The sequence below is a fragment of the Muntiacus reevesi genome, chromosome 3, assembly GCF_963930625.1.
Source record: "Muntiacus reevesi chromosome 3, mMunRee1.1, whole genome shotgun sequence".
Lineage (NCBI taxonomy): Eukaryota > Metazoa > Chordata > Mammalia > Artiodactyla > Cervidae > Muntiacus > Muntiacus reevesi.
The window spans coordinates 107,083,539-107,098,048 of NC_089251.1; the positions used below are offsets into that span (position 1 = coordinate 107,083,539).

At 58.2% G+C, this 14,510-nt stretch overlaps 1 protein-coding gene across 5 annotated transcripts in view; it reads right to left on the reverse strand.

Moving 5' to 3' along the window:
- The window catches only part of HSPG2 (heparan sulfate proteoglycan 2), a 106,837-nt gene extending 93,504 nt beyond the window's left edge, over positions 1–13,333 (reverse strand). For all 5 annotated transcript variants that reach the window (XM_065930008.1, XM_065930007.1, XM_065930005.1 and 2 more), the window contains exon 1: positions 13,175–13,333. In XM_065930008.1, the coding sequence (XP_065786080.1) occupies positions 13,175–13,240 (66 nt within the window). In that variant the 5' untranslated portion in view covers positions 13,241–13,333. The remainder of the gene's footprint in view (positions 1–13,174) is intronic.
- Positions 13,334–14,510: the final 1,177 nt, after the last annotated feature.

The window sequence follows — 14,510 nt, forward strand, 5'->3', positions numbered from 1 at the left end:
TTCACTTTTTCCTAATAATAAAAACTATAGTCGGAAGGATTGTGATCATTCCCCAGGTATTCATTACGAGCTCAATACTTCCCACACCTTGGCTCACTGACACCTGCAAAGTAGGGATTTCGCCTTCTATTGTTTCGGAAGAGGAAACGGGGGCTCAGAAAGGTGCAGAGACGAGCCCCCGGTCACACAGCCCAGGGGTGGCAGAGGAGGGACTGGAACCCAAGCCCAGCCACCCCAGAGCCCTAACCATCTGCTGCCTTCTAGCTGGGACACCTTTGCAGGGTCAGCGCCCGGGAGAAGAAGAGCCAAGGGGGTTTTTGGTGCTGGACCGGGCCTGCTAACGTGGCTGATGCCAAACCACAGGGGCCGGATATACCCTGGCTCACGTTCCACCCAGACTGTGTGAGCCCTAAGTCCGTCCCTAGAACTCCAGGGGCAGAGGCTGCCCGTCAAGCTGGGATTCCAAGTCCCTACTGCCCGCTCCTTTCACCCCACGTGCCCCAGAGCAAGGCTGCCACCTTCTTGCAGGGGACTCCCAAGGGCTGACATACCTCAGGTGCAACCAGCGGTTAAGGAGCTGGGAGGGCAGGCCTCCCCCCACTCCCCCGTGCTCTTAACACCAGGGTGATCATTAACCAGAGCAGAGCATCGCACCCCCAAAGGCCAGGAACTCCAGGCCCCTTCCTACCTGAAGAATTCTGGGGCCACTTTCCCAGCCACAGTACCAGGGTACTGAGGCTCCTGGTACAGGGCAGGGGTGACCGGGATAACAAAGACCTAATCTGAAGGCATTAGGGCAGGGGGAAGCAGGTGCCTGGGGGGGCACTTAGGAGCATCTGGGGCCTCGTCACTCCGAGCCCCTCTTGTCCTGCTCCTCACCCCAAATCACGAAGATCCATCAGTGCAGAGCACTGGACATCGGGATGGACCTGGGGCTGGGAGCCCCTCCGAAGGGCAGGGAGAGGCTGCAAAAACCAAGCCCCAAGGTTCACGCAGGACTAAGTACCAGGGGAAGTCATGAAGGGAGAAAAAGAAAATTCACAAAATAATAATTCCCGTCATACACCAACTGCCTGATCTGGCTGGAGGTGATTTACACAATGTCTAATCTTCACTAAAACCCGGCAAAGACGGTTATTACCGTTCCCAGCTGATAGCTGAAGGCTAGAGAGGTTAAGTCACCAGCCCAGGGTCACAGAGCAACAAGTAAGGAACCAGGACAGGACTCAGGGCTGTGCCTCCTGCTGACGACAGTGTCTTAAAGCATAACCTGCAGAATTATTTTGGGGGACGGGGGAGGGAGTGGGGCGGGGTGTGCTCTTAGCGTGGCATGTGGGATTTTAGTTCCCAGATCAAACTCATGCCCCCTGCAGTAGAAGCTAGGAGTCTTAACCGCTGGACCACGAGGGAAGTTCCTCACCTGCAGAATTAACTGATGGGGGCCACATAGGCTTCCTGGTTTGATTCCTGGGTCGAGAAGATCCCCTGGAGAAGGGATAGGCTACCCACTCCAGTATTCATGGGCTTCCCTTGGTGGCTCAGACGGTAAAGAATCCACTTGCAATGCGGGAGGCCTGGGTTCCATCCCTGGGTTGGGAAGATTCCTCTGGAGGAGGACATGGCAACCCACTCCAGTATTCTTCCCTGAAGAATCCCCATGGACAGAGGAGCCTGGTGGGCTAGAGTCCACGGGGTCGCAAAGAGTCAGACACGACCGGGCGACTAAGCACACAGCACACAGGCCACGTAAAGGAGACTCGGAGTCCTGCTCGGAAACCCCAGGGGTGAGAGAGCAGGTGGGGGTGGTAGGCAGGGTGGCCCCCGTGTCTGGAGGTGCCAAGTGAAGGTGGCCCCTGGGGCTTCCAGCACCTGAGGCCTGTGTGAGGGTGGGGGGTGGGACCTGCACGCCCCCTCCCCCAGGAGGCCACTCAGAGAATTCCCCTCAACTACTCAGGTGAAACCTAGGTGAGGCCCAGCAGGCTGGAAGCTTTGATCTTATCACACATTCCTGCCCCAGCCTTCCCAGTCCTGGTCCCCTCCCCACCTCCTCCCACCCAGGAGGTGAGAAGCCAGGCCGACTTAACCCTTTCCTCCCACGGTGCGCTGGTACTCAGTCGCTCAAGTGTCCGACTCTTTGCGACTCCCACGGACTGTGTAGTTCGCCAGGCTCCTCTGTCCATGGGATTCTCCAGGCAAGAATACTGGAGTGGATTGCCATGCCCTCCTCCAGGGGATCTTCCCAACCCAGGGATCGAACCCAGATCTCCGGAATCGCAGGCGGATTCTTTACCGTCTGAGTCACCAGGGAAGCCCTTTTCCTCCCACTGCTTCAAATCAAATCCAGGCTTGAGCTGATCTCTGCCTCCTTCCGGTTCCCCAGAAGAGTTGGGGGAGAGAAAAGAGGATGGAAGGTGGAAAGCAGGAGGTTCAGCCCTACTCCTCTCACTCAACCCCTCAGGACCGCAAAGCTGAACTCCAGTGGCAGCTTCATCTCTCCTAAATCAAAATAACCAGGCACTTCCCCGGTGGCCCAGTGGCTAAGACACCAGGCTCCTGGTGCAGGGGGTCTGGGTTAGATCCCTGATCAGGAAACTAGATCCCACACGCTGCAAGTAATAGGGGTTCGCACACTGCAGCTGAAAGGTCCTGCTTGCTGCAAACAAGACCTGGCACAGCCAGATAAACAGACAAAAATAAATGAAGCAATATAACCAGGCTCAGCATAAATAAGCCTAGCTATTCCCCACAGCCTCAGCTCAGCTGAGACTCATGGCAAAACCAGTCTGTTCCCCTCTCTGCATCTTCTCCTCCGCTCTAGCCCAGGGGCGGGGTGGGGGGGGGTGTCTCCCCAAGACCCCTCTTCCCACAAGCTATCTAGAGAGAAAGAGACAATAAGTAGAATAACAAATGGGGACAGAGACAAAGTCACAAAGACCCCCGATGTCCCCTAGAGGTCATGTGGCCTTGAACAGCTGCTCCTGAGCTCTTAGAAGACTCTGCCTTGAAAGCAGCCCCCTTTATTGACTAATCTCCCTGATCACACTAGAAGCTCCTTCCAACCATGCTTGCTGTTCACACTCAACACAAGGCTGGGCATAGGGCTGGCACTCCATAAATGTTTGCTGAATGAATGCATGAAAAGTCCCATGTTGCATCTGGGGAAATCAGGCTCAGAGAAGTTACATGACTCACCCTGGATCACACTGACAGGGCCAGCAGTATGGCAATCCTATGACTCCTAGTTGAGTGCTCACTGGCTAAACAGACATTGACAGGGTCCCTGGATCTCAGCTCAGCCGCACCTGAGCTAATGTGGGCTGAGCACAGCAGGAGGGACCCCAGGCCCACAAGCGAGGACAGGAGAGGCATCAGGAAAGTCTAAGGGAGCGGGGAGCCTGCTCCTCCTCCTAGCCCAGGGCCCGGCACGTGTGGGCAGGGAGTCAGTGAAGGGAGACATGAGATGGGTAAGATGGGGGGCTTTACATGGTAGCTGCCACCAAGTCTTGAGGCCAAGCTAACCGTTTTCTCCAAGAACTCAACTTCCCCTTCCTCTGAGTCGGCAAGTGGCCCAAAAACAAGAAAGGAGCCCATTTTATAGGTAGGAGGAGTGAGATCCAGGGAAGAGGGTCAGTAGTTGGCTGGCAACCAAGTAGAAGACCAGGCCTTGACCTCTTGCCTCCCAATCTGACCAGTCACAGGCAGTAGACTGGAAGGCATGTCACCTCAGCTATCTTGGTGACTTCCTCGCATTCTTTCCCAGCGTTAATGATTCCAGCAGCAGGCCAGGGCCTTCCTGCTCACACGCTGGACAACAATGCAAACCCAGGGACGATGGGGACAGCTTCTGGCCCCCTGCCCCGAATGCTTTCCTCCTCCACTGGCCAAATCCTCCTTGCTCTTAAAGCCCCACTTCCGCCAGAAAGTCTTTCCAGAGAACTCATGCCAAATTGATTTCTTCCCTGACAATCCGCTATTGTCTAGACTGGAATTGAGCTGGGTAATTGTGACTCGTGAGCCCTACCTCTCCAACATGACCTGGAGCTGCTGGAGAGTAGGGACCACGATGCTAATCTCTTCCAGGGGGATCAACACAGCTGGTTTCAATGCCCACCTTCCTCCGCCTGGTTGTGTGATCTTGGGCAAGTCACTGCTCTCCTCTGGGGTTTTTCTCATCTGGAAAATGGAGGCATAATCCCAGCTATGCTGGAAAGCTGATAATGCAGACAGAACACCAGCACAATGTCTGGCGCACAGTTGGTCTTCAGGCAATGAATGGGTGAATCAGTGAATGCATGGATGAATTCTTGATTCCTCTGCTGCGCAAAGATGGTCAGACGACACAGTTTGGGACTTGTCTATAGATTCTGCTCCCGGCTGCGTCCCTAGAGACGTGGGCACAGGGTTGGCTGAGAGCAGGCCCCACTCAGCAAAAATCTACCGAACTCCAAGCAGAGTGAAACCTACAGATCCCAAAAGGAGCTTGGGACCCAATCGAGAAGGATCCAGGTTTCAAAGGGTCTTAGTCCCCAGGAAAGTCAAACCCATCTCCTTGGGGAATGTTGTCACTAAACTGAGCTGGAGGCTCAGGGGCAAAAGGCACCCAAGTCCGAGAATGGGAAGGAGCTGGATAAGCCCAAATGGCAGATACGCTGCTTGCTGTACCCTCTGCCAAGGCCAGTCCGGTCCACCTCCTCCAGGCAGCCTGCCATGACCATGCCAGCCCTCCCAGATCATCCACTCTCTCCCCAGAACAGGCCAGACCCTCAGGAAGGGACAAGTCTGGAGTCACACAACCTGAGCTCTATTCCCAGCTGGGCCATGTACTGAGCGAATGATTTGGGCCAGCCATGCTCCCTCTTGGTGCCTCAACTTTCCCTTCTGCAAAATGGAGAGAATAATGCTAACATCAAAAAGACTGCTGCGAGGGGACTACCCTGGCATTCCAGCGGGTAAGACTCCGCACTCCCAATGCAGGGGGCCGGGGTTCAATCCCTGGTTGGGGAACTAGATCCTGCAGGCTGCAACTATGACACAGCGCAGCCAAATAAACTTTAGAAAAAGATTAAAAACTGCTGTGAGGATTGGATTATATAGGATAATGTCAGAGACAGCCCGGCCTTGGCCAAGAGAGGGTGGCGACTTTTAATTAGAAGGTGCGCTGGCTGATGACCTGGGTGACTGAGGTCCCTGGGGAGGGCACCCTGGAAGTCCCAGGGCACAGAGACTGGTCTGTCCTCAGGAAATCATCAGTCTCTGTTCCTCTGGCTGAAGGGTCACAGGACAGCAAACGGCAGCAGGGGAAGAAGAGCTGTTAAATGACAGAGGCCACTGGGGCTGCGATTTATGGGGCCAGAGTTTCAGAGCATCCAGCCCAGCGAGGGATCCAAGAAGAGATATGATCCCAGTTCCCAACTATTTGAAAACTGGAAATGCCAAACAAGGAGATGGATGAGTCAGCTGGGGTGAGGAGGGGAGGCCAAGACCTGGGGCGGTGGAGCGGGGGCGGGGAGGCAAGGCTGGCTCTTTGGGGGTGAGTTTGGGGAGGCGGGGGACAGAAAGGTGGGGGCAGGCACTCGGAGGTGGGCTGGGAAGGGGCCAGAGGCAGCTGGGAATTCCCAGCCCCACCCCAGGAGAGCATCTGTGGGGTCATCTTAGGCCACCTTTCAAGTTTCCCCCACCCCTCCCCCTGCCCAGCCCCAGCCTGTCTCCCCACCCCCATAGCCTGGGATGGGGAAAAGACACCAATGGTAAAAAATAAAACACCTGGACGTGCGCCCCCGATCCCCTCCAGTGAAGAAGGGGCAGGTCTCTACCCAGCAGCCCACGGCTAAAGGCTCGGGGAGGCGGGGAGAGCGTCCCTTTAGTCCCGCTATTTCCGAGAGGCCAGGGGAGCCAGATTTAAAGCTGTGCAACCCCAACCACCCCGCAACGGGCCTGCTACAGGAATCCCCAGGGCTCCCTGGGCAAGGCCCTGCCTCCTCCAGTGGGTGTGGGTGGGGGTGGGGGGTGGGAGATGGAGTCCCAGGAAGCCCCCTCTCCACCATTCCCATTAAGATGCAGGAACATCTTTCTGCTCCTGTGGGAGCTGCTTGGCCACACCTCCTGATGCTCAGAGCCCACCCACTGCACACATCTGTGAAGGGGACACGGCGTCCACAGGCTCCAGCCTTTCCCAGGCCACACCCTGGGGCGTGCCCCCTCCCTCTCCCCTCCAGGAAGGAGCAATTAGGGTGAACTCTGTCCTGCAGCTGCGGCCTCAGTGGGGGAAGGGGGGGCCGGTGACCGATCAGATGCAGCTACATCCGGGGCTCACGGACTGAGAAAGACAGGCAGAGGGGGCAGGGACGATCCCTTAGCCTGGTCATTCATTCAACAGGTCCAGAGCAGGCCCTGGCTCAGACGGCAGTGACCAGGAGGAGGTGTGTCAGGCTGGGCACTGCGAACCCCGAGTCAAATAGCACTCTGGCTGTGCCCTCAGCAGGAACTGGGCTAATAAAACTGCCACCAACTGTCAAACACTGGCGCGTTCCGGGTCGGCATCTGCTTGGTCTCATATGCACCTGGGACACAGACGTCGTGATCCCTATTTCTGACCTGAGGCTCAGAGACATGAAGGAACCTGCCCAAGATCACACAGCCAGGTGGGGGTGAGCCAAGACTCGAAGGCAGGATGCCCTGAGCCCACATAGTTCCCTTGACCATGTTGCCCAGAGAAAGGGGCTCTGAGTCCAGGGAGGGCGCAGACAAGGGAGGATGGCCGGGTGGGCACTCTGGCTCGTCCTACACGTTTCAAGTCTCAGCTGAGAGCAGCAGCCAGAAAGAAGAGTTCTCCTGCGTCCAGGGACCAGGAGCAGCCCCTTCCCAAGCCTAGCAAGGAGCTTGGGTCTTCCTGGCCTGCTGACTTCTTCAAGGCCATTCATTCACTCACTTGACAAGTGTTCACCTACTATCGCCCAGCAGCCTAACACCAGGCAAACTGCAGTGAGCAAAACTGAGTGCCTGCCCTCAGGGCGCTTCCATTCCAGGTGGGGAAGACCGTGAGTTCTAATTAAACACATAAATATACAAGCTCTGAACTTAGGCTGGGGGGTTCCCAAGGATCAGTGTCTGTAGCTTCGTTCAGCAAGAATCCCACTCCTGCCCCTATAGGCCAATGCAAAGGCTCCAACTGGGAGTGGGGGCAGAGAGATGCCCTTGCTGCGAGTCTAACACTGTCCCCACCCCCCAGGTCCCCTCCATCTCCTGCCAGTCTCCGTCCTCCTTCCAAGCCTACTCCTGCTGGAGTCCTCCCACCTCAGTTAGTGGCAGCTCCATCTTTCTGATGCTCAAGCCAAAACTTACAGAGACATCCAACGCCTCTCTTTCTGCCCCTTCCCCTCACATCCAGTCCATCAGCAAATCCTGTCAATACTATTTTCAATTTTAGTATATGTGCTGCCGAAGCGAGCACAATCCTATTTTCAAAATACACTCAGGATTCAACCCCTTCTTCCCACCTCCCTGGTACAGAGCTCCCATCGCCGAAAGGCATCGCTGAAGGGCTGGGTCACGGCCTCCCTGCTTTTGGCCTTGATGCCCCATGCTGTCTTCACATAGCAACCAGAGGGATGGTTCCTCTCACCCAGAAGCAGATCCAGAGCCCTTCCAGCGGCTGACCTGCCTACCAACCCTGACTCATGCTGCTTCAGCCATGTGCATGTGTGCAAAGTCACTTCAGTCGTGTCTGACTCTTTGCAACCCTATGGATTGTAGCCCTCCAGGCTCTGTCCATGGGATTCTCCAGGCAAGAATACTGGAGTGGGTTGCCATGCCTGCCTCCAAGGGATCTTCCTGATTCAGGGATCAAACCTGTGTCTCTTATGTCTCCTGAACCGGCAGGCGCCACCTGGGAAATTCCTCAGTGTTTTGTGCAGATATGCCCAGCACACCTCCGGGCCTGTGATCACCACCCCACCTTCCTCTAGATACCTTCAGAATCACAGCCTCTGCACAGTGATCTGCAGTTCACTCTGTCCTCTCCCCTACTGTATTCTCTCTTCCAAACACATCGCCACCTGCCATATATAGTTATGGTCTGTCTCCCTGCACTCGTAGGGAGTAACAATGCTAGTTATTCGAGGGGAGGGAAATGGACTTTTTTGTTCTTTGCTACAACCTTGGTAGGTACAGGGTCAGGTACTTAGAAGATGCTCAATAGATATTTGTGCAAAGAATTTTGAGTCTAACACTTAGGGATGTCAGGTTACAGAATACTGAATCGCATACATCAGAGTCCATTCATTCATCAACATAGACTGCCAGATTCTGTGTGCCAGACATCCCCGAAAACCCAGCGCAACAGAGAAACGGGGTTCACTCCTCTGTGGCTCAGCGACTGGGCTCCAGCAGGTGGCCAGGAGCTGATCCTCAGGAACTCTCACGATGTCACGGGTCCCCCCGACCCGGGGTGATCTGGGGATCCCTGCAGCTTCTGGCACAGGTGGGAAGGGAGGGGAGGGTGGGTTCTAGGGGCAGCTGAGACTTGAAGGCCCTACATGCCCTGGCCTCAAAGAGTCGCCTTGTTCCCAGGACTTTCATGACGGTGCCCCTGGCCCAGCCACCCCCAGCAGCCATGAGCCACTCCCTGCTCAAGGCCGCTATTGACATGGACCTGACGCCACCAGGCTGGGCAGCGAAGCTGGCGGCTCCCCGCGAAGCGAGTTCCACACATTCTTCTGGGTTTCAGTCAGCCAGCTCTGGGCGCTGGGGCGGCCAGCAAGCCCCAGCCAGGCCCTAGGAACAGGAGGGGGCCGCAGGGGCCAAGACCGGGCTTAGGGCAACATTCCCGCAGGGCCGGGACCCTCAGCCCAACCTCCTGCTTCCTGGCGGGAGGGAGATGAGGGGAAGGTCAGAGCGGGCCCGGGGAGCAAGGGCGGTGGACTCCGAAGATCCCTGCGAGGCTGCTAGGGGACGGGGCCATATTCGCCCCCTCCGCCTCTAGCCTGAGCCCTGGGAGTGGGCTGGGGTGGGGGCAACTGGCCAGCGCTGGGAGTCAGTTCTTCCCACATGCCCCCAGTGGTCTGAGGGTCCAGAACCCACATGCCTGGCCTCCAAGTGGCTTCTGAATCATCGCTCCAGATCTTTCCACATCTTGGGCGGCCCCTCACCCTCCCTCCCCCAAGGCCAGGCTGCCCTGAGGCCTCTGCAGACTCACCCAACACCTTCAGCCCCCCGGGGAACAGCCAGGGGAACCCAGAGAGAGCTCCATGCAGGGCGCTGAGCCATTCTCCCCCTCACTTTCCACACAAGGAAGGGTCCACTCGAGGCCTTAAGGCCTCGGGCTTAATTCAACTTTAGGGCCTCAGGGAATACTGGTGGGGAAATTAATTAACAAACCTACGTACACATAGGTAAGCCCACAAATGACTGTCCTAGAGTTAAGTCTTCCTCACTCCCGCCAGGACAGGTGTCCCCAGGAGGCCCAGGGGACACTCCGGCACATCCACCCTGAATGCCTCTGTCCCCAAGCCAGAGCCCGTTCTTCCTTGCCCGAGGAAGCCCCCGCACTACCTAGGACCTGAGTCCTTTTATCAACATCAGTGATGACAGTTTTATCCAAGCAAGCAAGGGCGCAGGCAGGGCGTGCGGTTTCAAAGCCTGACTCGTGGGGCCAGTAGTAGAGGGTGCGTCTGTGGCGGAGCAAGTTACACAATCTCTCTGCCTCAGTCTTCTCTGCTTAGCAAACGGGGGCTGTACTAGTAGCTCCAGCTTAATTCATTCAACAGATGTATTTACTGCATATTTACTACCGGCCAGGCGTTAAGGATCCAGCGGCAGCGAACAAAAGCAGAGAAGGCTCTGCTCCTCTGAAGATTAACCCGGGGGGAAAGGGGAAGGTAATCAGGTAAATAGATACCTATCGGATAGTGAGGAGGAGAAGCAGAGCAGAGCACTGGGCAGGGTAGTCAGGGGCTGGAGAGGCGCAAGGCCCAGGGTCACAGACATCGGCAGACAAGCATTCTAGGCAGAAGGAACAGCAGATGCAAAGGCCCCAAGGTGGGAGTGTGTCTGGCACGGTCCAGAAACAGATACTGGTGCGGTTGGAGGGAGCGAGCAAGAGCGAAGTGGGCAGAAGGAGAGTCAAGAGGCAGCAGCGGGGGTGCAGGCAGGGGCTAGATCTGTGGGGCTGTGGGGGCCAGATTAAGTCAGGGGCTGGGGTCTGACGTGAGCAACGTAGGGAGTGTAGGGAGGGCCTGACTGAGGGGACGACGTGCGAGGATCTGTTGAGAAACTTCACGCCTGGTGCACGACAGCGGGCGTGGACAAACACCAACGATATCCATGTGATTTCATCTGGCCTGGTAATAACCCCCAGACCACCCTCCCCACCGCTGCAAACCCAGTCACCTCCTGCCACCTTCCTTCCATCCCGGGCCGGCCTCAGGCCCGCAGATCCCAACTTGCCTGCGCTCAGCCTGCGAACAGGCCCGGGCTGAGCCAGTCGGGGGCCAGGATGCCCCAGACACCAGGAGCTTGGCCGGGACGTGCGGGGTAGGGGGGCGTCCATCTCTGCCTCCCGCGCCAGTCTCCGCCTCCCTCTGCGGACAGACTTGCTCTGGAAATCTCCAGGGCACACTCACAAGCCCCTCCTGGTGGCAGGTCTGGAGCAAGTGGGGGAGGACAGGGCAGCTGGTTTTGTCAAGGGGAGGGTTGAGGTAACTCAGGCCCTGAGGGTGGGGGAGGCTCCTCCAACCCAGCGGAGGCAGGAAACAGGTATCTCAGAGACTTCCCTCCTGAGCGCTGGAAAACACCACAATCACCCTCAAGAATCCTGTCTCTTGGCAGGGCTGGCCCCACGAAAGGAAAGGCTAAGGCCCCAGGAGGAAGGAAGGGGGTCAGCAGGCCAAGGCAGGCCCTGAGTCACCGGGGCCTGGCCCCCTCCCCCAGCAAGCCTCCCCCACTGCTCTGAACTGAAATTACTCCCACGCTTAATCACAGACCACTGCTTCCTCCGTCTCCTGCCCCCAATGAGGTCCTGGGCTCCTTAAGGACCACCTCACCCTCCCCCTGTGTCCTACCTCACCCACTCACTATGGGCTTGCAGACAAGAGCTGAAAGGCGCCGGGAAAGATACAGGGGAGGAGACAAGGAGAAGCCCAAGGCTGCCTAGAGCACAGGGCCAGGAACCTGCCGTTGCTTTAAACTTACAATAGGCTTCTTGCCCCCATTTAACAGATGTGGACACTGAGGCTCAGAGAGAAGAACTTGTCCCAGATCACACAGCTAGGAAGTGGCAGATGTGAGATTCAAACTTGAGTCCATCATAAGACTCCAGAGGCCAAGTTCTTTGAAGTCATTCGACCTCCAGCCTTGGGTGGGACCATGAAGATTTCCGTGTGGCTGCTGAGGAGACTGTAATCTCACAGGATGAGAGAGCTGCCTGTTCACCCATCTCGGTTCTGGGGAAGTGCAGACAGCACCTATTTTTGCTCACCCATAAACCAGTGCTCCCAGTTTACGGTGCACTGGTGCACAGGAGGTGCTTAGCGAGAATCTACAGAATGAATGAACCCTAAACTCTCAATCCCTGTCATGGAACGTTTAAAGAAGATGTTTCAATGTTTAAATGCTCAAAGAAGACATGGTGAATGAACCACTGAATGAGCTCTGGCTGCAATCCGTGAATTTCTGTGGAAATTCCTCCCCCTCACAGCAAACAGTTCCTCCCCACCCACCCCCCACCCCCGCCACCCCCACTCCTGTCACAGTAGAACCGCTGATCAGGGGGCAGAGTTGGGCAAGGGTCAGAAAAGGAACATTCCTTGTGCTAGGCTGGTGCCTACTTTTTTGGAAAAGTAAAGGTCAGTGTTGGGAGGTGCAACCTCAGGTCAGGACTGGGGAGCCACTGGATGGGCCCTGATGGATGTTTGGGGGTGAGAGGCTGAGACAGAAAATTAAGGAAGATGCTGGGATGGGGATGGGGGAGGTGAGGTGCTGGGGGTGGGGTGGGGCAAGAGAGGTGAGGGGTCAGGTTTGGGGTGGGGGTTAACGAGTGACTCAGGAGGGCAGAGGTGAGAGGGAGCCAGCAAGGTGGGGACAGGGAGTCAGTTGCTGGGTAAACATGGGCCAGCTTAGAAAAGTCCCTCTCTTGGCTCTGAGAACGGGACAGGGATGGTTTGGGACCACCTGAAAGTGGCTGGGTTGGCTCTGCGGGTTCACCACTCAGGCCCAGCTCCCCAGATGTGTCCTCAACTACCTCTGCCACTAGCTCCCTGCCCAGTGACCCCGCCCTGCCCTTCTCAGGTTCACCGGGTCCTGAGAGCCGCTCTGGGCCAAGCGTCCTCTCTCCCTCGGCCTGGGCCCATCCAAGCTCAGAACAGGGCAAGGGGCTGTAGGAGCAGGCCTCCCCTGCACCTTGAAGATCTGGGAAGAAAGCTGGGGAGACAGATCCACTGACTGTCCACCACAAACTGGCCCAGCAACAAGCCCTTCTGCACCTACTCCACCCAGGCCTGCGCTCTGAGGCCCTGGATTCTGAGTTCCCCTTAGGCAGTGGGCTGGTCTCAGAGAGGTTAACAGCTTGCCTGGAGGTCACACAGTTGCTCAGTGAAGAGCAGAGATTGATTGAAATCCCTGAGCTCTGGGACTCCAGGGCCTGTGGGTGTTCCGAAGAAGACTCAGTGTCCAGACTGGTTCTTTACTTGCGCCTGCCTGGTGACCAGCTCCCAAAGGGACAGACGTCGTGGTTAAAAAAAAAAAGATCCCGTGAGGATGGATAGAGTCCCCATCACCACTGAGTGCCCCCGTTCCAAGTTGGCACAGAAAGGTGTGTCCCAGCCCAGCCAAGTTCCCACTCTGCTCCAAGTTCCCCTGTCTGCCCACCCCACCCCCCAGGAATGGCAAGGCTGGGCCATGCCTAGCGCGACTCTGAGACTCGGCAACGTGGCCGGGCGACCCACTGGACTCCCACGAGGGCCGGTCCCGTCCCCGGACCCTCGCGGGGTGCCCTGGCTGGCCCTTCGGGAGAGCGCCACGGCGTAGGGTGGCGGTGGCCTGTGCCAGCCCGGGGTCCCTGGCGGGCGCCGCCGTCCTGAGCCAGAGTCCCCAGCCGCGCAGCCTCGGCGCCCCCGCCAAGTTGGCGGGCGCGGCGAGCCGGGCCCGGGGCGCCTCCCGCCTCTCCGACCCGCACACTCACCGCGAGCAGCAGCCCGTGCAGCAGCAGCAGCGCCAGCAGCAGCGCGCCCGCCGCCCGCCGCCCCATGGCCCGGCCCGCTCCGCTCGCTCAATCTCTCGCTCGGCGCCCGCCCGCAGCCGCCCGCTCGCCAGCCGGCAGAGACCTCGGCACGGCGCGGCCCGCTCCAGCCGCCCAGACCCCTCCCGCTGCAGCCCCGCCCCTGTGGCCGCCCCGCCCCGCCCCCGGGACGAGGCCACGCCCACGGGACGAGGCTCCGCCCTCGGGGCCTTGGCCCGCAACCCGGGACCAGGCCCCGCCCTGGGATGAGGACCTGCCCCCGAGACGAGGCCCCGCGCCCTGGGACGAGGCCCCGCCCCGGGACCAGGCCCCGCCCTGGGATGAGGACCTGCCCCCGAGACGAGGCCCCGCCCCCTGGACTAGGCCCCGCCCCTGGACCGCCCCCGGGTTCTGGGCTCCTCTCCCCTGCCGGCGGCGCAGCCAAACCCGGCCTTTGTCTGGGCCCCCAGGCCCCCCCCACTACTCCGCGCGGGCTGCAGCCCAGCCCGGCTCCCCGCCAAACCCGGCCTGGAGTCAGGGATCGGGCCAGGGCCGGCGCCCTGCGCTCGGGATCGCCCTCCCTCCCGTGCACGCCTCTCTCGCAAGCCCCCGCCGACCCTGGAACTCCCAAATCCATCCGCTCTCACAGTCTTTCACACTCCGCAGACGTGACCCCGCGCAGGCCGCTCTCCGGGACCTTCCAGATGGCACGCGCTCACCCCAGCGCCCTTCCTACGCGGGTCACACACGCTCGGGCCAGCGTGGCCTCCCGAGGCAACCTGCACACTCACAGCCTCACGCACTAACGCGCGGGGCCACTGCCCGTGAACGCTTGTGCACGCTCACCTGCGTCACCCAACTTTCAGGCACTAACAGTCCTCACCGACTCAAAAGATCCTTCTCGCCCCTGAAAAGTCACACCTCTCCAGGTGATGCACTGGACACAACTCACACTCTCAGTTGCTCACCTTCACAGTCACATTTTCACACACGCACATACGTGAATCCCAGTGTAGGAAGCTAAATGCCGTCTTCACGCTCAGGTTCCCCTCAAGGTCTCACAGTTCACATACAGACCAGCGTTTCTCACATGCTCAGTTCAGTTCAGTTCAGTTGCTCACTTGTGTCTGACTCTTTTGTGACCCCATGGACTGCAGCACGCTAGGCCTCCCTGTCCATCACCAACTCCCGGAGTTTACTCAAACTTAATGTCCATCGAATCGGTGATGCCATCCAACCACCTCCTCCTCTGTCGTCCCCTTCTCCTCCCGCCTTTAGTCTTTCCCAGCATCAGGGTCTT